Source organism: Drosophila sulfurigaster, chromosome 3 (assembly GCF_023558435.1).
Source record: "Drosophila sulfurigaster albostrigata strain 15112-1811.04 chromosome 3, ASM2355843v2, whole genome shotgun sequence".
Classification (NCBI taxonomy): Eukaryota; Metazoa; Arthropoda; class Insecta; order Diptera; family Drosophilidae; genus Drosophila; species Drosophila sulfurigaster.
The window spans coordinates 38,618,675-38,639,978 of NC_084883.1; the positions used below are offsets into that span (position 1 = coordinate 38,618,675).

The 21,304-nt window shown below is 40.0% G+C and overlaps 5 protein-coding genes across 6 annotated transcripts in view; 3 read left to right on the plus strand and 2 right to left on the minus strand.

The window, feature by feature from the left end:
- Window positions 1–9,094, minus strand: part of LOC133843088 (eukaryotic translation initiation factor 5B) — a 38,371-nt gene extending 29,277 nt beyond the window's left edge. The window contains exons 1-4 of the mRNA XM_062276471.1: window positions 8,691–9,094; window positions 7,370–8,592; window positions 5,875–7,306; window positions 5,669–5,801 (exon numbers count right to left, since the gene is read on the minus strand). Coding sequence (XP_062132455.1) covers window positions 5,669–5,801; window positions 5,875–7,306; window positions 7,370–8,592; window positions 8,691–8,761 — 2,859 coding nt within the window. The 5' untranslated portion in view covers window positions 8,762–9,094. The remainder of the gene's footprint in view (window positions 1–5,668; window positions 5,802–5,874; window positions 7,307–7,369; window positions 8,593–8,690) is intronic.
- A 335-nt stretch (window positions 9,095–9,429) lies between these two features.
- LOC133843095 (uncharacterized) lies at window positions 9,430–10,002 on the plus strand. The gene is made up of 3 exons (XM_062276487.1): window positions 9,430–9,580; window positions 9,648–9,746; window positions 9,823–10,002. Exons 2-3 carry the CDS (start codon window positions 9,654–9,656, stop codon window positions 10,000–10,002), a joined length of 273 nt encoding a protein of 90 aa, XP_062132471.1. The 5' UTR covers window positions 9,430–9,580; window positions 9,648–9,653.
- An 18-nt stretch (window positions 10,003–10,020) lies between these two features.
- Window positions 10,021–14,595, plus strand: LOC133843089 (probable RNA helicase armi). 2 transcript variants are annotated; one of them, XR_009894471.1, is made up of 6 exons: window positions 10,021–10,428; window positions 10,491–10,919; window positions 11,020–12,576; window positions 12,643–13,440; window positions 13,502–14,293; window positions 14,382–14,595. XR_009894471.1 is itself a non-coding variant. In XM_062276473.1 (5 exons), the coding sequence occupies exons 1-5, from the start codon at window positions 10,021–10,023 to the stop codon at window positions 13,817–13,819; spliced, it is 3,510 nt and encodes a 1,169-aa protein (XP_062132457.1). In that variant the 3' UTR covers window positions 13,820–14,595. The 2 variants fall into 2 exon arrangements, 1 of the variants encoding a protein (XP_062132457.1); XM_062276473.1 differs by having other exon boundaries at window positions 13,502–14,595.
- A 45-nt stretch (window positions 14,596–14,640) lies between these two features.
- LOC133843093 (cyclin-J) lies at window positions 14,641–16,452 on the plus strand. The gene is made up of 3 exons (XM_062276484.1): window positions 14,641–14,845; window positions 15,080–15,496; window positions 15,553–16,452. Exons 1-3 carry the CDS (start codon window positions 14,728–14,730, stop codon window positions 15,969–15,971), a joined length of 954 nt encoding a protein of 317 aa, XP_062132468.1. The 5' UTR covers window positions 14,641–14,727; the 3' UTR covers window positions 15,972–16,452.
- A 169-nt stretch (window positions 16,453–16,621) lies between these two features.
- Window positions 16,622–21,246, minus strand: LOC133843092 (enhancer of mRNA-decapping protein 3). The gene is made up of 5 exons (XM_062276483.1): window positions 20,288–21,246; window positions 19,121–20,089; window positions 18,560–18,717; window positions 18,409–18,493; window positions 16,622–18,348 (listed from the first exon to the last, which is right to left on the minus strand). The coding sequence occupies exons 1-5, from the start codon at window positions 20,836–20,838 to the stop codon at window positions 18,084–18,086; spliced, it is 2,028 nt and encodes a 675-aa protein (XP_062132467.1). The 5' UTR covers window positions 20,839–21,246; the 3' UTR covers window positions 16,622–18,083.
- Between the last annotated feature and the right edge of the window lie 58 nt (window positions 21,247–21,304).

A 21,304-nucleotide genomic window follows, 5' to 3' on the forward strand; every position in this document is an offset into this window, starting at 1 on the left:
TTTGGAGACACTTAACTGAGCTTGTTCTTGTTATTGTTGTTGCAGCTTTGCTGTCGACTGTTTGCTGTTGTCGTATTGTGAATTCATTAAACGCGACGCGCGCTCAATGAAATGATGCATGAGGTGCAAGATTCCGAAAAGAAGATACTCTCATATTTAACACAATAAAAAATACATTTTATTCAATGAATATAAGCAGAGAAAATGTTGCTGCACAGCAAATACGCTCTGACTCAAAGATGATAATCCCTTAAGCTCAAAAGCAAAATATACTGCTTAAAAAAGTGAAAAATTCTCTTAGTGAGAGTTAAAACTTTTAGACTATAAGCAGAAAGTTCTCTTAACTGGTATTACACACTCTCAGATACTTTACGATTTACGTAAAGATACTAAAGATAGTTGGAAAGATGCCTTGAGGCTAATACAATAATCATAAACCTTTTCGAGAAAGATGGTACAATGAAAATTAGTTATATAGAAAACTCGTATAATAAAAGAATAAGTTATAAGAAGTTGTAAAGTTTTTCTCGAAGACTTTAGCAACTATTCTCATAGGGAAAAACACTATTCTTACACAGAAAATATTTTGAAAAATTCTTAAAAATTTGAAACAAGTTCCAATGGAAGTACACGAAACATTTAATCCAGTAAGAAAATAATAAAAAAAATGAAATGTAGATTAAAAGCAAAGCTACTTTAAGAAGAATTAAAACACATTTCTAGCTAGTTTAGATATTCTTTGCAATCAAATTATAGATTTATGTTGTATATTGTACATGGAAGCAGCTACTTAAAAAGTACTTCCTATCGAATAAATCAGATACAATGAATACAGTGATAGAGGGGGAAGAAGCGAAGAAGAACGCCCGATAGCAGCCTCAAGTGTCAATTTATTTGTAGTACACATAATTCACAGTTTTTATTCCCTTCACTTCCCCCTCCCCTCTCTGTGCTTCCATTAGCAGTCTAACATATATTGCACAGACACCTATCGCCTCGCATCCGCACAATATTTTATGGGTTAACGCGATTTGGCGACGTGTCTGAAATCAATTTTTTTGGCAGCCAACAACAGCGGCAGCCGAGCACAGCAAATAGCAACAGCAGGCGAACAACAGCAACAACAAGTGAGTTAAATGACAATTTCCGGTCAGTCTGATCAGAGCCAATATAAAAATTCGGAATCCCAGTTCGTATTTCTTTCATGGCGTGGGGGCTTCAAATAATTACGCGAACGCAACCAAAAACAGATACAAAATGTCTATACTATAAATGAAATAGTTACAGAGTTTTTCACTTTTTGTGTGTGATATATTCGACTTATTAATTTAAAAAGTTGAGCCAATGGTAGACCATTAAATACGCTGCATATTTCATAATAAATGAAGCATATAAAATATATTCGTATGGTTAGAAAACTCTCATCAAGTTGTACCTAATTTGTAGAGTATTTGATGGTTGGTTTAGTAGGTAATTGCTTTAGCTTTAGTTTTTTGTGTTGGCGCTAGTTATTTACTAAATTTGGCCTAAACGAGGGCGGAACTTGTTATGTAGCCGGCCGGTGGCTGCCCACATTTTCCACTCAACTCATGAATGAATGGCAATCAACTATAGAGGCTGTCAGCCTCACTCTATGGTCAGTCTGTCAGTTTGTCAGTCAGTCAGTCAGTCAGTTAGCCATAATCGATTTTTGAAACAAACGTAAAAACATGACGGCGACAAATTTAGCATCTAAAATGTGACTACTAAACGAGATACAAAAGACTGCACGACTTTGGGATACTCTCAAGCTAATGAAATACTTTTAATTAATGCTTTGAACTCTTTGAGTAAATTGATTAGCTCTTTTTATAGAATTCAGTTGATGCTGTTTGGCTATATTCCATTCAAAGCTGTCAACTTTTTTAAATTGCCTTTTTTTTTTAATCATTTGCATGTATCAAATTACATTTAGCTGTGATTCTATCAGTTTCATTTAAAAAGCGAACCCGATTTGCACTGAATAACATCGACTCCCATCAGCTGCCTTCATTCACGCACTCGTTCATTCATTCATTCAGTCAATCAGTTACTTAGCTATTCATTCGCCCCAAAGTTGACAACTACACACGACTCTAGAGTAGAATTATGTAAGTATATTAGCTAATTTGCATAGTTGTTGCGTTGGTGTTGGCTGATTTGGAACCTTTGGCATGGGAAAGTGTTGAGGCTGCCCGCCTTATACTACGAACATACAAGATGATGATGACACTGTGGGAAACCCTAGCAAAATGTAGGCGCTGCTCTGCTCTGCTTTGCTCTGCTCTGCGGCTAATGAGCTTGCAGTGTTACGAGCTCATCTCGGCTGCCAAATGAGAGCAAATGACTTTTGGAATTAAGCTAAGTTAATAGTGGCAGAATAATCAACTTGATGGCGGAGATATTTCCAAATAGATGTATTTGCTTAACAGCTATTCATGTTGTATATAGAAAAAGGCGTATTAACATTAACAAACATTAACATTAGCAAAGTGACAAAAGTTTCGCTCTCATTCATGTACAAATTGTAAAGTATTCAAAAGTATTTGTTCTCATATTAAATGAAATAATTACAATCTGAAAAAAAAAGATTTCAATATTTGAAATATTTTTACAATGAAGAGAAAAACTTTTACCATTTAAAAAAAAAATATGATAAAAGACATTATTAAAATGTGTGATTGTCTAAAAAGATTGCGATTATGCAAAATTTGGTTTCACATACAAAATTTTAAAATTAGTTCCATTTAGTTAAATGACACATTTTTAATGGATAGGCTTAAATTTGCATTCCCTAGATATAGCTTATTCAATTACAATATGATATGATCCTCAACAACTCCTGATTTTCATTTAAAATAAAAAGCGTATTAACAATAAAGTTTTGCTCTAAATTGTAGAAACAATTCATAGATTGAAATCTTTTTTCTCAGATCATAATAATTGTATTTAAATTGAATTTAATTTCCAAATTTATTCTAAGAATGCTAAATCGATTTTCATTGCATTAATTTGTTTTCGAAAATTAGCAAATTCGTTCAATTTCTATAAAATTGGAAAAGCTTTAATTTGCATTTAAGCCTAAGGAATTTGCAGCCAGAGCTTTAGAAATACGTTAGTTTTCATTTTAATTGTATTTAACCTTTTGAATAAAATAATTTTCATTTTAGTTTCAGCTTTTCATACTTAAAAATTTATATTTTAACAAAATTTAAAAGCTCGCTCTAAATCGAAGAATTGTTTCAAGTATTAAAGTATATTTTTCTAAAAGAAATTCCATTATTTAAATAGACTTCATAGTAAAACGTTAATTATCAGAATCTACCAAAATTAAATTTCATTTATAATGAGAACAAATTAAAATTAAAATTTCATTTTAAAATATAGATCCTCGCCAATTATAATCTGATTTATTGAGCTACACAAAAAATGCAATAATTTCAAATATAATTAGATTTGTAATGATACAAACTGTTTTGGTTAATACTATGTAAACGGAAAACGTAATATGTATTGCATAAAGTGCAAAAATTGCAGTGCACGTCTTATTGAATAATTCAGTTGAGATTGTTGTTACTTCCGCTGAACATTTCCCTAGCTTGCATTTAATTGAAAATTGAACTGTCGTTCCAATAACACGACGAACACGACGTCTGCATATGGCAGGAATGTTTATGTAAATATTGTTTGTATAGACACATACATGTATGTATATACATAAATAAAAAGGCAAATATATTATTAAGTGAAATTCCTGGCTTCAGGTTGCACTACAGCAAAATTCATTCATGAATACGTCGGCAAACATTCGAGTATGTCTAGTATGAGAGAGTGTTGTATATAATGAAGTGATTTGAAATTTGCAATGTGAGTCTCCATATCCGTTCAGGTACATGAATACATACATACATCATACGTATATGTATGTATTTACATACATGTATGTAAACATATATTTGGCTGGCATATATATAGAGCGCATGATATTTTTAGTTGCATGTTCAAAGTTGTCTTGATTGGGGGGCAGACGAAATGGATGGATGCGATGCTCAACGATGGGATGGGATTGGATGGGATGGAATGGGGTGGAGTGGAGTGGGATGGGTTGGGATGGGATGGAGTGGATGCTACAAGAGGGATGCCAGGAGATGGGATGGATGGGCAGTGCGTGTTGTTGGCGATGCGCCCGCCGCATGGCTGCTTGTGGCATGAATCATTCGATGTGGCCGGGATTGTACTCGTCGTCGTCGTCGTCGTCGTCGTCGACGTCGTTGCTGTTGTTGTCGCTGATGTTGTTGCAACTATTTGCACCGCATTTTTAAAAATACATTTTATGTTTACGCCGTTCGCGACGTAGTCGGAGATGTTGTTGTCTGCCGCACTGGCTGCTGCCGAGGACGCCAGAAGGAGACGGAAACGCAGGTGGCGACTGGGAACTGCCAAAGAGGGGAACCGCGGACTGTGGCAGCGGTTTAGGCAGACACGCCGAACGCAACGATGACGACGACATCAACATCAACAACAACAGCAACAGCAACAAATACAACGACGACGACGCCGACGCCGCCTCATGCACTCATAATTTTCCAAAAATACTTTTCGTCTGACAATTTACAACTTTTCGCCATATTTCACTATATTCAATTTGTGCAAAATCGAAATATCGAAGTTGTTACAAGAAGTTGATCGTACAATTGGTAAGCTCAATATATTTAAGGTAAATAGCTAATAACTGAACAAAATGGCATTGTATTAATTAGAAAGTAATTCACTAAAGCAATGCTTAACTCCACTTTTCAAAATTCTGCAATTTTTTGGATAACAAATTTATGTTTACTAAAATTATACAATTAAAATTGTGTACATAATTGATATAAATTTCATTTGCGATAAGTCAGAAGATATGGCTATAATTAAGTGATAGCCCTGTTCTTAAAAACAGACGGATGAACGGTAGCATTGTACAAGATCAAGACAATTTAAAACAGATTCACATTCTTGTGCATAGTATAGAAAAACTAAAACTTTCCAGGAGTAACCTTCGAACTGCAGTGCTTTATGAATATACTAAATATAGCGCTTGGTAAATTTTAGTATGTTTCCTAAATATTGATTTGGTATATTTTAACAATAATACACCACTATTTTGCTTTTATTTGAAATAGCGTAATATATATAGCAATGAAAATCTTTCATTCTTAATATTGTCCTTTCTCATTCAAATAAGTTAGTTAATTAGATTTATATAAGCTTTAGCTTTTTCTTTATAAATCTCAAAGAGCCGAAAGGAATAATTTATCTTCATGTTCCTTTGTAAAAAGAAGCGCTTTATTTCTAAGTGCATCTGTCTGCTCGTTTGCTTTAAATACGAACAAACTAAAATAAAAAATATTCTTCAATATCGATATGTAACTTTCGAAAACCTTTCGAAGCTTACTTTGTGAACATAAATATACAAGATTATTAACACTTTAAGAGGTATCCAGTCAGCAATCGAAAAACGCTTAATTTTCCTTCTTAGCTTATAGTTTACTCTTTGTACAACCTCCGAAAAACTTTAATACACCCATTGCTTGACGAAATTCATTTTATAAACCATAATTATGGAAATTTGTAATTTATTCGAATATGATCTTAAATGCTCACTCACCGGAATCTTTGAAGTACGCAGAAACTCGAGCAAAGCTTCCAGGGAGCCCAGAGTTGAGGCCTGCACATAGACACCAGTCTGAGCCAACTTGATGTGGCTCAGGGCGCTCTTCAGTTCGCGAGCAACTTCCTCTCTGCAAATGACAAACAAAATTAATGCGAGTTCAAGCAAAATAATAAATGAAAAATACAAATCATTTAACGCACTTGCATATTTCGACTTCATCGGGTTTGTGCGCAATGAGCAGATTGATGCCAGCAATGGCCTTTTCCAGATCCTTGGCAGCAATCTTCACACCTTGAGCTGCCTTCACCTCCTTGTACTCCACATAGGCGTTCTTCACGCGCAACTCCTTCATGGGCTGGGGCATCAAAAGCGAACGAATCTGTGTGGTAATCGGACCATCTGTGCCAGCCACAATCATCGTTTGTCCCTCACGCAACTTGCCGTTGATGAGAATGGCATCGATGGTGGTGCCCAGACCGGGAATGGCTTTCACCTCCAGCACCGTGGCCTGCAGTTCCTCGGAGTACATCAGACGCTTGGTCAGCATATTCTGACAGAAGTCGGTGATCATGAAGAGCAAGTTGCCCATGCCCTCGCCAGTGATGGCGCTAGTTGGCACCAGCGAGATATAAGTCTTGGGATCGGTGTTCTTATGGAAGAGCGCAGCGTTCAGTCCCTGTTCGGCAAACTGCAGAATGACATCTTTAGTGCGTTGCTCGAACTCCAGCTGTGTGTTGCTCTGCTGCCCCTCGATCACATCGCGGACATCACGACGTTCCAGCTTCTTCCAATCATACAGACGATCGATCTTGTTCAGGGCCACAATGAAGGGGCATTTCTTCTTCTTCAGCAACTGTATGGATTCAATGGTTTGTGGCTCGAGGCCGTGCATAATGTCCACAACCAGAATGGCAATATCACAGAGAGAAGAGCCGCGATTGCGCAGATTGCTGAACGACTCGTGGCCGGGTGTATCGATGATGAGCAGTCCGGGCAGACGATGCTCGAAGCTGGCCACATTTTTCACATATTTCGTTTGCTCCTTAATGGCTTCGATGGGCACATTGGTGGCACCAATCTGCTGTGTAATGCCGCCAGCCTCCGAGTCCTGCACGTGGGTGCGACGCAGCTTATCTAGGATCTTTGTTTTCCCTGTGTCCACATGGCCGAGCACACAAACAACGCCAGCGCGCAACTCATCTGTGGTGCGTTTCTTTTCGGCCTCCGCTTGACGCTTGATGATGCGCGCTTCGGCACGCAAGCGACGCGATTCGGGATCATTTGCAGTGGTGTCTTCTTTTTCAGACTCTTCGCTCTCCTCATCCGAATCATCGCTGTCGTCGCTGCCATCACTGTCATCATCATCTTCATCGGTTTCGGCCTCATCAGCTGCTTCGTTTTTGCCATTGTTTGTGGTAGTATTCGTCGTGGCCTGTGATGATTCCTCCTCAGGCTCTGGCTCCGGCTCACTGTCGCTGGCATCCCAACTCTCCTTGACCACCTCCTCCTTGGCGGCTTCAGCTGCTGCCGCAGCAGCTGCTGCTGCTTCCGCTGCTTCCTGTGCTGCCTTGGCTTCCTCCTCGGTGGGCTCTTCCTTGGGACCCTTCTTCTTGTTGTTCCTAATGCGTGTGCCTTAATAAAACAAGAATTGTTATTATTTTGGAAATACATCAGCTACTTCTTTGCTACTTTTACCTGGTCTGGGTGCCCGCCTCTCGTTGGGATCGGGTATTTCGAGACCCTGCGCCTTCAGCGAATCGAGCAGCGCCTGAGCACGAGCACGATCCTCCTTCTGCTTTTTGGTAAGCAACTTGCCTTCGGCCTTGAGGCGCGCCTTGCGTTCTGCCTCCTTTTGTTTCTTTTTCTCTTTGCGCTCGGCTTCTAGGCGCACTGCTTCAAGACGCGCTTCCTCACGCTCGTCCTCCAGGCGCAGACGCTCCTCCTCGAGCTTTTGCAGACGCTCCTCCTCCTCCTTGCGCTTCTTGAGCTGCTCCTGCATAGCTGCCACCATAGCGGCCGACATGCCCTTCTTTTTCGTCTCTTTTTTCTCCTCCTCGGCCTCTGCTTTCTTGTCCTTTTTGCCCTTCTTCTTATTCTTTCCGGCCTTGCCGCCATCATCGGCATCATCTGCATCCGCTTCGGGCTTAGCAGTCTCCTCGGGAGCCGGCTCTGGCTCTGGTTCAGGCTCGGGTTCGGGTTTAGGCTTCTGCTTGGGCTCTAGCGCCGCCTTCTGCTTGGCCAGCGCTGCTTCACGTTTCTGCCGCTCCTTCTTTTCCTTCTTCTTCTGGGCTGCCGTCTTCATGCCACCAGCTTCTTCATTGTCATTATCATTGTCATCGGCGTCTTCAGTAGCGGCCTCTTCAACCGCCGCCGCAGGTTGCTGTTGCTTCTTGTTTTTCTTGGACTTCTTGGAGAACTCATCGGCCAGCTCCTCGGGCGACACAACGCTAGCTGCTGGAGGTGCCTCGCCTGCATATTCCGCCTGCAGTTCAGCCAGCATCTTGTCCAAATCCTCGTCGTCATCGTCTTTGCCTTTGCGCTTGTTCTTTTTGCCCTTCTTCTCGTTCTTCTTCTGAGGCTTCACCACCTCCGCCTCCTCTTCCGACGAGCTTTGACGTGCTGGCACATCATCATCATCGTCGTCGTCATCAACCAAAAGATTGAATGCCGACTTCTTGGCAGGCTTCGCTTGAGCCGGCTCCTCATCGGATCCATCATCAGCAGCCTTTGCTTTACCTTTAGCCTTGCCTTTGACATTCAGCTTCTTAACTCCCTTTGTTATGGTCTCAATTGGCGCCTCATCATCGCTACCCGCATCGGAATCAGCTTCCTTCTTGTTCTTCTTCTTGCCCTTTGGCTGATTCTTCTTGTTGTTGGCGCTCAGTTTTTCGTCCGCCTCATTGACAGCATTGGTTTCACTGGCAATAAAATGCAATGTTTAATAGAAAGTTGCCAACACGCCGTCGTGGCAACAAAGCAACAACAATAACAACAACAAAGCTGTTGGTTAACTTACATTTCGTCAGCCGATGAACCACCCTCAGCAGCGGTCAGTATCTCTTTCTTGCCCTTTTTAGCTTTAACCATCTTTCCTGGCGCAGTCTCAACACGCTTCTTCTTGGAACACCCACCAAACTCTGAAAGTAATTCACTGCTGAATTTGTACACGCGACGGACACGAAACGAGAAGAGACTTTTTGCTGCCTTGCTCCAACTGCTGCTGCTGAGTACGCTAAAAACGCTGCTGCTGCTACTCGCCGATTCTTGATTGGCGCCTGGACTATCCTGTTGCGTTTTAACAACTTGGATGCTTTATTATCAACAACTGGTCTGGCCAAATTATATATAAATTTTCGCACGTTTCGCCGACTCGGTTAGCGAATACGATGCACCTGTGATAGCGGTGTGATAAACGCGATAGCACTATCGATAGTAGACAACGTGCTGCTCTTGCTTGCGATGGTTTTTAGATCATTATTTATAAATAGTTCGTTAATGATAATACGACATATACATTCAATTTTAATATAACTCTAATGGTTTTGACTATTTTCTAATTAAAGTGGCTCAATGTTTTCAACATTTTTATTCATTTCGCTAAAAATTCTTATTGAGCTACACGTAAACATTAAGCAGCTGATTTGTTGTCGATAAGTTCAATCGTGTTTCACAGCACTACAACTGCTGCAAAGTGACCAATTTTTGAAAAGTAACGGAAAAAATACTGTATTTGTATGTCGCCTATTTTTGGTGTATTTGTCAACAAAAAACAGTCATATTGTGTTAATCAATTTGCGGTCACATTGTTGATCTGTGCCTTGGGTTCAGAATTGGAATTTTGCGGTATTTACGTTTCGTTGTCTTCTTCGCAACACAAAAACGTGACTTCATTTTCTTTTGTTTGAAGTGAGTATTAAGCTTAAGAATTTATAGGGTTTTAGAAGTATACATAGCTAATTGCTATACCTCTTAGAAAACAATGTCTATGACTGGCGAAGCAAGCGGCATCAGCGAAACAAACACAAGCAACAGCATTCCAGATACCAGCAGCATCAGCACAAATAACGTCGAGGTTTGCATGAAACTTGATTCCAATAAAATGTTTACGTTATATGTATGTATGTATGTTTGAAACCCTTTACTTAAAGAAACTTGATTATCGGATATGCAAGAAAGAAGTCGTTAAACAAATAAACAGCGAGAGCAATTCTAAGAACGACACCAGCGACAGCCACTTAAATCGTCTACACAGTCTGCGCAACGAATTGAACTATATCAACGATACAGATTGGATGTACGAGAGTTTGGAGAAGAAGCCGCAGCTATAAAAACGACACCACTTCAAAATGTACGCGTATTTGCGCAGTGTTCTTGAATCGGTGAAGCAGAAGAGCAACACCGAAGAACTTTTAGCTATGGAGCATAACATACTGGACGAAGAGGAGCAAAAGGAGAGTGATGAAGCAGATGGATTGATAGACAAGGGCAACACTAGTGATGAGGACGATGACAATGAGGCTTCCTCGTCACGATGCTCTAAGCGGAAAGGCGTCATTACGCAAGTAATTGCCAAAGGCGGTTTTATTAACAACACTATTCCATTTGAAAAGAAGGCAGCACTTGAATTATTTAACGATCTGCACGCTGGTTGTGTGGTCGAATATTTATCCTACAAGACCCTGCACGGTGATGAGAGAGTCGTTAAGATCGAAAACATTCTCGAGTACAATTGGGAAGACCAAGAATTGAACAAGGTATGCTTAAATATATTTCTGCTACTATACTCGTCTGTTCTTACCCAAAAATGTGTTTATAGATGCAACAGGCACTGGATGCACTGAAATTGGACAAACCGAAGTTCTTCAACACACAGACAAGCAAAATTCTGGGCGTCATCAAGCGGCGTTTGCCGTCTAGCATCGAAGTAGAGACTGACTATGGAGACCACAGCGTTGAGTTGGACAACATTGAGGTGTCATTCATACCGAGGAAAGGTGATGCTGTCAATCTCGAGTGCAACGTGCAGCTGGATGAGGGTTATGTGGATAAACAGGGCGAAATATTGGAAGTATTAAAAGTGTGTCCAGCCCGCATAGAAACCAATGAAAAGTGCATTGTGGAACGAGTATTCGAGGAGTTTTGTGTGCTCGATTTGAATGGTTATGTGCTCAAGGAAGACTTACCAAACGATTGCGAATTGCATCTGGGCGATATTCTGAAGGCCGATTTAATCGAGTGCAGCTATGTAAGCTTATCAAATATTTTCTACATTTAACTAAAGTACATTTTGGTTTGCAAACCGAGGAAAGAGTTTTAATTGTTTTCGCCACAAACCATTTTTACAGGGCAAATACTCACGTCGTGCCATCAAAATCTCATTGCTGGAAAAGAACTTTGGTCAAGTGAAGAAGACACTTGAGAATCATAGCGCTAGCAAGCATGCAATCAACATAGATGGCAAGGATCGCTACGTTTTCTCGGAACTGTGGAAGAAGGAGAAGGTCACATTGAAAGTGCGTTCGAATTGCAATCGAGGCTTTACCTTGAATAGCATCGAGATCAAGAACAGCGATGCTGCACAGATTAGTGTGGTAGAACCGCTTAGTCCCAGGAATTTGACCATAGGTGAAGATATCTCCATCGTACTCGAAGTACACACGAAATTTATTGGCGAATCGAAAGAAAGATTCGTCTTGCACTTTGACAATTTCAAAGTTGCGCGTCATCTTACCGTTATCGTGTGTAATTCGGACATTGAGGCCAAGGAATCGGAACTACGTCTAATTGCCGCCGAGCACATGCGGGTCTTTGGGCGCACTGAGGCGCAACGATCGCGATATTATGCCAATCAAGTGTGGTCCACCAAGAATGTGCTTGTGCAGGGTCAACCCACAATAGCCAAATGCCGCTTCCAAAAGCACCGCATTGGATCATTCGAAGTGCCGGTGGCACTGCGTCAAATTGTTCTCGGCATTGAGCGTCGTCTCGATATGGATCATGAGTTGACCACTCAATATCCATACCTTGAGGGTCCACTCACCATTGAGAACTATGTGCAGCGGTTTGGCGTGCTGCTGCACCTCGAGGAGATTAATCTAACGGTTAGTATGCGCAACTATGATCGAGAGCGTGCCCATTTTTGCCGCGACGGCGAATTTCTTTCGCTGCACATTGAGAATCTAGCAGAGCGCCGTCCGTCGCTGGTGCTGGGCGATACAGTGCACGCCATCAATCCCTGGGCGGATGTCAACAGCAAGGATACGAAGATCTATGAGGGTTTTGTCCATAAGGTGCTCCACAATCGCATTCTCTTGAAATTTAACGCTGGCTTCCAGGATCCCTACAATGGCGAAGATTATCGCTTGACCTTCCACTTCTCACGGATGCCGTTCCGTAAACAGCATTTCGCCATCAGGCAAGCTCTTACCCAAATTGGCGAAGAAACCTTGTTTCCCACAACTATCATCAAGCACGAGAATCCACAATTGGACATTCAATTCAAGGATAACACAATGCATCTGTATAGCGATCAATTGCGGTGGTTTAACAAATCACTGAATTCCATTCAAAAACGTGCTGTTGCGAATATTCTGCGTGGCGAAGCGAAGAACACGCCGTATGTCATCTTTGGTCCGCCAGGCACGGGCAAAACTGTCACGCTAGTCGAGACTGTGCTGCAGTTGGTTCACAATTTGCCCTCATCTCGTTTGCTGGTCTGCGCTCCTTCGAACAGCGCTGCGGATCTCATCACCAAGCACATCATTGACAGCAAAGTTTTACCGCATGGCGAATTCATACGTCTCGTTGGACAGAATCAGATTGAGAGGGGTTTAATACCCGATGAGCTGATCAGACACTGTGGCACAGCAGAGGTCGGCATCGCAGATAATCGCACCGAAAGCGTAAGTAACTCTTATTATTTTGACATGACTGAGTAAATAACATTTACAAATCCTCTCTTATTATAGATGGTTGTGACTGAAGCGGGTCTCAAGCTGCGTTGCCAGTCGAAATTCATCGCTTTGCGCCGCATTATCATTAGCACCTGCACCACAATGGGCAACTTTCTGCAAATGGACTTTCCAAGCAATCACTTTACACACTTACTCATCGATGAGGCAGCCCAATGCACCGAACCAGAAACTATGGTGCCAATTATGGTGCTCAAGCACGGCCAATTAATTCTCGCTGGCGACCCTCAGCAGCTGCAGGCAGTTGTGCTTGACCCAAAGGCCAGGCAGTACGGCATGAATATCTCGTTCTTGGAACGTCTTCTGCAGCTTGAACCTTATCGCAAGGATAAGCAACGTTTTCCTGACTTCTCTGGGTACAATCCTTGCCTGCTAACGAAATTGTTGAACAATTATCGTGCGCTGCCCACTATAATGGATGTCTATAGTAAACTATTTTATGACGATGAGCTCATCTCTATGGTCTCTGAGAAGGATTCGCGCGAGTTGCATTTGTTGACGGACTTGCATGAGATTTTTAAGCCCATCAGGGATATTCCATATAATCACGGAACCTTCTTTCGTGGCATCATTGGTGAAAATTTACAGGAAATTGACTCCCCATCGTGGTTTAATCCCGCTGAGGCCCGAGAGGTCTTTCTAACGACCATTCACTTGTATCGCCGCAATGTGAAGCCAGATCAGATTGGCATAGTGACTCCGTACGCTAAGCAGGTCAAGTCCATCAGGGACATGTTCATTGTGGCTGACGTGGTCATGCCAAAGATTGGCACTGCCGAGGAATTCCAAGGACAGGTAAATCCGAAAACTGATTAATTATTAAGTGTGTAAAATTAATTTGTATATGTTATTTTAGGAACGTGACATTATTCTCATTTCAACCGTGCGGTCCTCAGAAACCATAATCACAAATGATCTCAAGTTCAATTTGGGATTTGTCCAGTGCAGGAGACGCATGAATGTTGGCATCTCTCGTGCTCGTGCTTTGCTCATAGTCTTTGGCAACCCCAGCCTGCTTTCTCTCGATGACAATTGGCGTAAATTGATTCTTTATTGTGCCCACAATAATGCATATTTTGGCTGTGAATTGCCACGATCCGTACTTAAGAACGGAAATGATGAAGATGATAATGATGATGATGACACTGACTCGGGCAGTCAGTCAGACGGTTAATATTTTGTTCCTTAATACCATTACTAATCATTGCTAGATTTATCCAAAGTCTCGAATATAGACAATTCCAACGAATGAATTTCGGCAATCGCCTTTATAAGTTAAACTTTATTTTTGTTTACAATAAATCAGGGCATTATTAATCATGGCCAGATTTATCCAAAGTCTCGAATATAGACAATCGCTATTATAAGTTAAACTTTAATTTTTTTTACAGTCACATATGTATCCTAGACATATAAGAAAGTATTATGACAATAAATGAATATGAATTTCCAAACACAGTTCAGTTGTTTATCATATGTCAACAAATCATACATTACACCTTATTTTAATAAACAACCTAAGTAAATCTTTAATATATGCTACCAAAGAAGCTTCTGTTTAAAAATAAAATTTCGAATTAAATAACAGAGTAACGGCAGACTGTTAAGTAACAACTGTTCGAAGCTCGGAAAATACTAAAGCAATCTGGTATTTATTACGCCATCTACGGCCTCACGTTCTGTTAAGTAACATCATTTTTCATCTTAAAAAATTATTACTTCTGCTTTGTTTACAGTGCCGTGTGAGTTTCTACCGTTAATGTCAGACCTATTTTCCCGCTCCTTGTTTTGACTGTTTATTTGTTCGCAATGCGTTTTCGCAGAATTAATCTTTTCATAAATTAATTAATGCAATTTGTAATTGTGTGGATATCAAGAACAAAATGACTAAGCCAGCGCTAGTGGGAAATATCCATATGCTCAATGAAACAAATGAGCACCATGTAGATAGCAAGGTTCGATTGGTTTTGCTCGTGAGTGAGAATTCAAATATTACATTTACATGCTTTGTAGTGCCTTGGGAATTTCCATTGGGTAAGCGACTACGCTCATGACATCTTCCAAACACTGAAGGAGTCCGAGATGCGAAGGCGACGTATCCGTTTCCTTTCCAGGCAAATTGATTATAGGCCACAGCTCATTCAACTCTGTCAGTTGATCATACGCACATACAAACTCAGCCGTTGTGCACTGCATCTGTGTAAGTAAACAACAAACTTGCAGTCGGATGGGATTGATTGTTAGATACCCATTATTGAGTAAACAAGACCAGCGGAGATTAATCTGGTATTGAAACTTTGTTTTTCAGAATACTTTACATACACTCAAGATCATTATCCGGTTGAATTTAACTTATTATTCAATGCAGCGTTAACTAATATCTTCGATAAATTTCAAAATACTATTTTATCTAATACTTTCTACATACTCTTAGCCATATACTATCTGGATCGCTTTATGGATGTCTACACGATCAGAGCGGACAAGTTGCAGCTGGTGGCTCTCACCTGTCTGCACATTGCAGCACAGATCGAGAATCGGGATGCTTTTGTGCCACGCTACAGTGATATGAATCGCATTGTGATGAACTCTTACACACTCTTCGAGTACAAGGCTGTGGAACGCAAGGTGCTCACATTTTTCGACTTTCAACTGATGCGACCCACCACAGCAAGCTTTATAGAGATGCTGTCGTGCAAGTATGTGACCCGAGACGATTATGTAGACTACATGAAGAGCTTGGATGAATCTCCGGTACTAGCCGAGAGTTTGCCGCGTTTTGAGAGCGTGGAACAAATGATGACGTCATTGGCATCGGTCCTATTATTAATGGCCGACTATACCCTTAACTGTAAGTCGAAAATACTATTAAACTGTGAGCATCAGTTGAAAAACTTTCTATTGCAGTTTATAAATTAAGCAACGATCTGCCTTCATTGCTGGCAGCCGCCTGCATTGCTGCAGTGCGTCAAGTGAGCGGATTGCCAAAGGTCTGGACACCTTTTCTCACCAAGCTAACGTCCTACACCGAGAATATGGTTGAGCCATATATCAAAATCATAACCCTTTATCATTTCTATCATAGTCCGGGCCACGTCGTGAGAAGCCACAAATCGGAGACTTTGTGGCAAAGTCCCGATTCCGGTTTCGAGGAGCAATTGTTGCCACCACGCGTCAAAGTTGTTGCAGCGTCAAAAATCGAGACCTTAAATTTTATAAGCTTGAAGTTGGAAGCGACTGATAAAGAAAACACGACACGCAAGCTCAGTCGCGATTATCAATACGAAGTGCAGGATTCGAAGCGTTCGAAGTTGGATCAGACCTAACACAATGATTTAATTAGCTTTCGAAAAGCAACTATATAGTAGATAATATATTTAGAGGGATTCTTGAACAATGAATGTTCAAGTTGAAGCTAAGTTTTTGAGTTTATTAAAAAATTTATTCTTAATAAGTTTATTTACAAGATGTACATATTGATTTTTAAAATATGTACATACTTATATACAATACGGACGGCTGTGGCAAATTTTGTGACAAATCCATCTGAAAGAAAAGAGCATAAAAATAAAACACATTTCTTTTTGTTTTCCATGAGAAGGCTTTCGGTGTTTTCTTTTTTAATATTGTTTGTATATATTAGCTGTTTTGTTTTTTTTCTCTTAGTTAACTTGTGTTTTTATGTTTTTGATTTGTCGGCATAATTTTGTTTTTGGTTTGTTTTTCCATTGTTTTTTTTTTTCTCATTTAAAATTATGTTTTTATACAATTGGACCGAAAATAGATTTTCATTTACAATTTTTAAAGCATTTACCAAAATCTGTGGTTCTTGTTTTGTGTGTGTTGTAATTGTTGTTGGAAATAACCTTCTCAACCTCCTAACTTTTCCTTACTCGACTATTAACATCAGTTCAACGTCCTGTCATCTCATCTAACTCCTCCTAACTCAAAACAGTCAGCTCCTTCTCTATTAAACCGTCAGTTTTTTTATTTTGTTTTTTTTTTCTGCTTGTTTCTGGGGTCTTTGCTTTGTTTTCTTCTTCGTTTCTTCAAAACAAACAGTGAAACAATTAATATGCAAATTAATATTTGCAGATTGATCATCAACAATTGGAATTTAGAATCTACATAATAATATTTTTACAACAATTAGTTAAGGTTTTTTGGTTTGCGATATTGAGTTTTGCAAAGGCTAACATTTTCACTATTAGATCGGATTATGATATAGTAGTACTTAATCAATTGATGTTTATAAAACTCATCTCGCGATACATTTGATTTTGAATATTTTGTGTGCTTTTTGTCACTTTACAGTATTCGATGGGAGTACAAAATAAGGTTTTGTTTCTTCGACTTTACATCTTACATATAGAATGCTTATAGACTATATCTAAATACAAATAAGTTTCTTTTCTATGTGTTTGATGTTTCCGTTGTTTTTGTTGTTGTTGATGATGTTATTTGTGTTGGTGATAAACACGTTTGAAGCTTACGAAACTAACTTAAGAATCTGATTTGTAATTTGTAATTGTATTGTTATCAATTTATCATAATAGTCGCTAGTGGTTTTTTGTTTTCATTACGCTTAAAAAATAGACATTTAATTTGGCATGTATTGCGCATACTTGGCTCAATTTAACTAAAATAATTCAATTGAGTTCATTTCATACACAAACAATTATGCAATTATACAATTACATACAATCATTTTGATTTGTTTTTCAAATATGAAAGTTTTTCTTGTTTTTCTTGAGGGGTTTGTGTGGTATGTTTTGTCCAGTTCAAAATAAAAGATTAAAACTATAGACTTTTGATTATTTTGTTTTGCTTTGATAATGGTTGTGAATGGGAGCATCGAGAATGGAAGAAATTGGTTCTATTAAAAATTAAGAAATGCAGGAAAATTGGCAAATTAAGCGAGCTCCCAAACAAAATGTTAGTTAATGCTGGACTTGCCTTTGGGGCTCATGGGGTTCATGTTGATTATACAAGAATAAAGGGATTTCGAATAAATAGTATACAGTTTTTAAATGTAGTTCGGCACTAAACTAGGGCAGCTCTTGATTGACAATTAAAGGAAAGTGTGTATGAGTAAACTATAGGCTTAAACTTAATAAATATGTATATGTATATGTTATGTAAGTATGTAGTTTGTAATGCATTGAATGTATATGCGCCGTAGATAAAAACTAAATTGAGTTATATGAGAGTCTTCTAACTGCTAGGCTAGATTCACAGGAAACAGGACTTTGATGATAATCACATGTGTGTTTGGGTGTTTTTTCATTTTTCTGTTATACTTTTACTGATAATTATTGTATTGTGTGTTTTATTGGATTATTGGTGCTTAATGTTTATGCTGTTGATTGTTTTTGTTGTTTGTTGTTGTGTATTATTATTGTTTGTCTGTGCTTGTGTTGTGTTGTGTTGTCGTTGTTTCAGTCCTTTGAGTGAATCGGTATCACATATTTATGTCCATACGGACTTTTGTACTTAATGCCACAATCACGATAAAATTTATCTGGTATACCTAAATTACATAAATACAGTTTGCCACAATTATTCGTTGATGCTTTCTCCGTTGCCACTGCGGCAGCCGAAGTGCTTGAATCTTGGGTTAATGGTAATATTGGTAATATTGAGTACTTGATAGCAACATCCTCAATGCCACACGGTGGCGGATCAATGGCAAGCACCGAAGCACTGAAAAAGACAATTCCATTTAATATATTCACTTATATTTGAACTATATCAAATACGTACCGATTAACGCTGAGCCATTTCTTGATTGCATCCGAAAGTTTGGCGGTATTTGTCGATAGTATCACAAGATCCGGTGTTGGCATTGCTGTATTTATTAAAAAATTTGTTAATTATTTAAATCACTAGATAGATAAGATTTGGCTAGACATACCATCAACTGAATGTACTACAGTGTTGTCAGTAGCCTTGAACAAGGATATTTCCAGGCTACTGTTTTGTTCAATGAGCTGCGCCTGCTCCACATAGAGAAGAACAGTTAGTCCATGGGACGCTAAGAGACGTCCTGTAGCAGCTCCAATGTTGATGGTTCTACAAATCATAAATTTTATTTGATTAGATAACTCAGCGCACTTAACGTTAGTCACAATTTGTAAAAGACAATTAGAATTAAATGATTTAATTGCCAAATTGGATAAACTTATACGAATTTCTAGATATTTAATTGTTATGTTACTTATCTTGTAATTAGTCTTGAAATTAGCGAAAAGATAAATAAAATTCATGAAGAATAGGTTAACTTATCTCAGTCGAATTTTCAAGTAGAAATGATTTCTTAGAAATGGTTTATTGGACACAGGGGCAATGAATTGATTATAATTAGTCCAATTGGAGAAAACAAAACTCTTATTGTGTGATTGATAAACAGAGACATGGAATGCGCATGCAATAAACAAATAAATAAATTCAGATTTCATGCGAAAGCTTCACCAACCTCATCGTGTTGACGCCGTCACAAATGATGGCAATCTTTGGCCACTGATGATTGTTTGCCGGTGTCAAACGGCGAGCGCCTCCAAGCAATGTGATGGCCAAATCGCTGGCGCCACGTGCCAAGATATCAATTTGACGTTGAAGCGATAGACCCGCCTTCTCGGCGCTCATCTCGATGCGGTTGCGCACATAGGCCGGAATGGTAGGTATGATGAGGCCATCATCGGTGACGAAATCCTTGCTGCCATCAAAAATGCTCTCGATCTGGCGCAGCTGCAACGGCTCGCTAGCTAAAATGTTCTCGTCGTGTCGATACTTCTTCTCCTGCTGCTGCTGATGATGATGATGGGGTTGCTTCTGTACGTGGACAGCATGACGCACAACATCCGGTTTTTGGAAAGTCGACTCAATATCATCCCAAATGGCCTGCTTATCGAAGAGAGCCAGATTGCCCTCAAAGTCAAAGTCTTCGTGCAAAAGTGGATCATCGGCTTCGCTGCCAAAAGTCTGCTGCTGTTGCTGCCGCATGCTGCTCTCTCGACGCACACGATTACGCTGCTTATTCTTGCCATTTCCATTGCCATTGCCATTACCATTCGCATTACCATTTCCATTGGCAGTAAAGGAATTCGAGTTGAAACTGCCGTTGCCATTTCCATTTCCATTACCATTTCCATTCCGTTTACCATTGCTCTGGCTAGCGCCTTGATGATAATAGCTGCCATTGGTGTTGCCATTGCTATTGCTTATTATATCAATGGGACGACTGCTGCCAGCTGCTGCTTCTCCACTGTCAACACTGCTGCTGCAGTAGCTCTCCAAGTTACCACTGCTGGGTTGATAAGCCGAGCTGCCCAGCTTCACCTCCACCTTTGCCGGTATCATGTTGCCAAAAAAGGCAGCCACGCTATTCGGGGTCGTCGCCAACTGCTGCTGCTGTGCGCTCGGTGCACGTGAGCTCTGCGGTGTCCTGCGAGGCAATAAGAATTTAGTGAATGGTATTAATACTTTGAGACCGACAACGCATTGGTCACTTAATAAATAAATAAAATATAATTGTTACAAGCTAGTTCACATTAAAATAACTCTAACAGCTCCTCTCTCAGACCAATGTGTGGATTTGGTCAAATCAAAGAATAAACATATAAAGTATATCCCTATTCCTTACCTTCGCATGCCATTAGCTCCATTGGCATTCGTAGTCAGCATAAGCTGTTGCATTTTATCACTCAGCGCGGAATTCGCTGTTCCGCCGCCATTTCTGTTGGCGTAACCGTGCCCATTGCTCTTGGTTCTGGGCGTCGCTTGTTGCTCCTGCTCCCGCTCCTGTTGCTTCTGCTGTTGTTGTTGTTGAAGTTGCTGCTGCTGCTGTTGTAGTTGTTGCTGCTGCTGTTGTTGTTGCTGTTGCAACAGCTGCTGCTGTTTGCCAAGAATGTTGGAGAAATGCGGCAATTTAACTGGCGTCGGCTTGTTAATCACCGTTGGTGTCGTCGTCTCAATATCCTTGACCGGCTCAATAAGATTAATGCTCTTGATGTCGGTGCAACGCAGCACAACTTCGGCGTTCTGTTTGCGCAATGGAACACCGTTGCGAAATGCGCGCACAATCGTTATCTCTTCGGCGGAGATCTTCTTAATCAATCCCTGAAACACGCCCAGCTCTTCGTCGCAGGTCAAGCTGACCGCACTGCCAATCCAATCTTGATCTGTTAAACCCATGTAATAAAAGTTATTTCCTTCTTTTTGTGGCTGTTGCTGCTGTCTCTGGCTGCAATTGCTCTTTTTTCTTGTGCCTTTTTCACTTTCGGTTTCAGTTTCTCAATTTTTGCCAGCGTTTGCAGTTTGTTTGCGCGCTGTTTTTGTTGCTGTTGTTGTTGTTGCTATTGTTGTTTTTAATACGCAATTACCACGCACTAAAGCACTTTTCATAAATTGGCGACGCAATTTCAATATACTTTAACTCTCTTTAAATGCGTTGTGGGATTGCTTATTGTTTTTCTTAACTTGTAATGAATTTCTGATTTGAATTTCCCATCTAATTTGCAATTTTTTCGTGTTTCGTTTTAAATTTTTTTCTTCCACTGCCTTTCGCATTTACGTTTTCGCTGGAGACGAGCAAAATTTGCGTGCAAATAATATCGTGGTACTTGTTCGCATCGCTGTCACTGTGACTGAGCACAGTCAC

Bases quoted from the DNA above. Each gene is read 5' to 3' on its own strand.
- LOC133843092 (XM_062276483.1), bottom strand. From the start codon at position 20,838: ATGGGTTTAACAGATCAAGATTGGATTGGCAGTGCGGTCAGCTTGACC. The intron at 20,090-20,287 runs GTAAGGAATAGG...ATTGCCTCGCAG, and splicing joins GGAGCTAATGGCATGCGAAG to GACACCGCAGAGCTCACGTG. The intron at 18,494-18,559 runs GTATGTCTAGCC...TAATAAATACAG, and splicing joins TGTAGTACATTCAGTTGATG to CAATGCCAACACCGGATCTT.
- LOC133843095 (XM_062276487.1), top strand. From the start codon at position 9,654: ATGTCTATGACTGGCGAAGCAAGCGGCATCAGCGAAACAAACACAAGC. The intron at 9,747-9,822 runs GTTTGCATGAAA...CTTTACTTAAAG, and splicing joins TCAGCACAAATAACGTCGAG to AAACTTGATTATCGGATATG.
- LOC133843089 (XM_062276473.1), top strand. From the start codon at position 10,021: ATGTACGCGTATTTGCGCAGTGTTCTTGAATCGGTGAAGCAGAAGAGC. The intron at 10,920-11,019 runs GTAAGCTTATCA...CCATTTTTACAG, and splicing joins ATTTAATCGAGTGCAGCTAT to GGCAAATACTCACGTCGTGC. The intron at 12,577-12,642 runs GTAAGTAACTCT...CTCTTATTATAG, and splicing joins CAGATAATCGCACCGAAAGC to ATGGTTGTGACTGAAGCGGG.
- LOC133843093 (XM_062276484.1), top strand. From the start codon at position 14,728: ATGCGAAGGCGACGTATCCGTTTCCTTTCCAGGCAAATTGATTATAGG. The intron at 14,846-15,079 runs GTAAGTAAACAA...ACATACTCTTAG, and splicing joins CCGTTGTGCACTGCATCTGT to CCATATACTATCTGGATCGC. The intron at 15,497-15,552 runs GTAAGTCGAAAA...TTTCTATTGCAG, and splicing joins GGCCGACTATACCCTTAACT to TTTATAAATTAAGCAACGAT.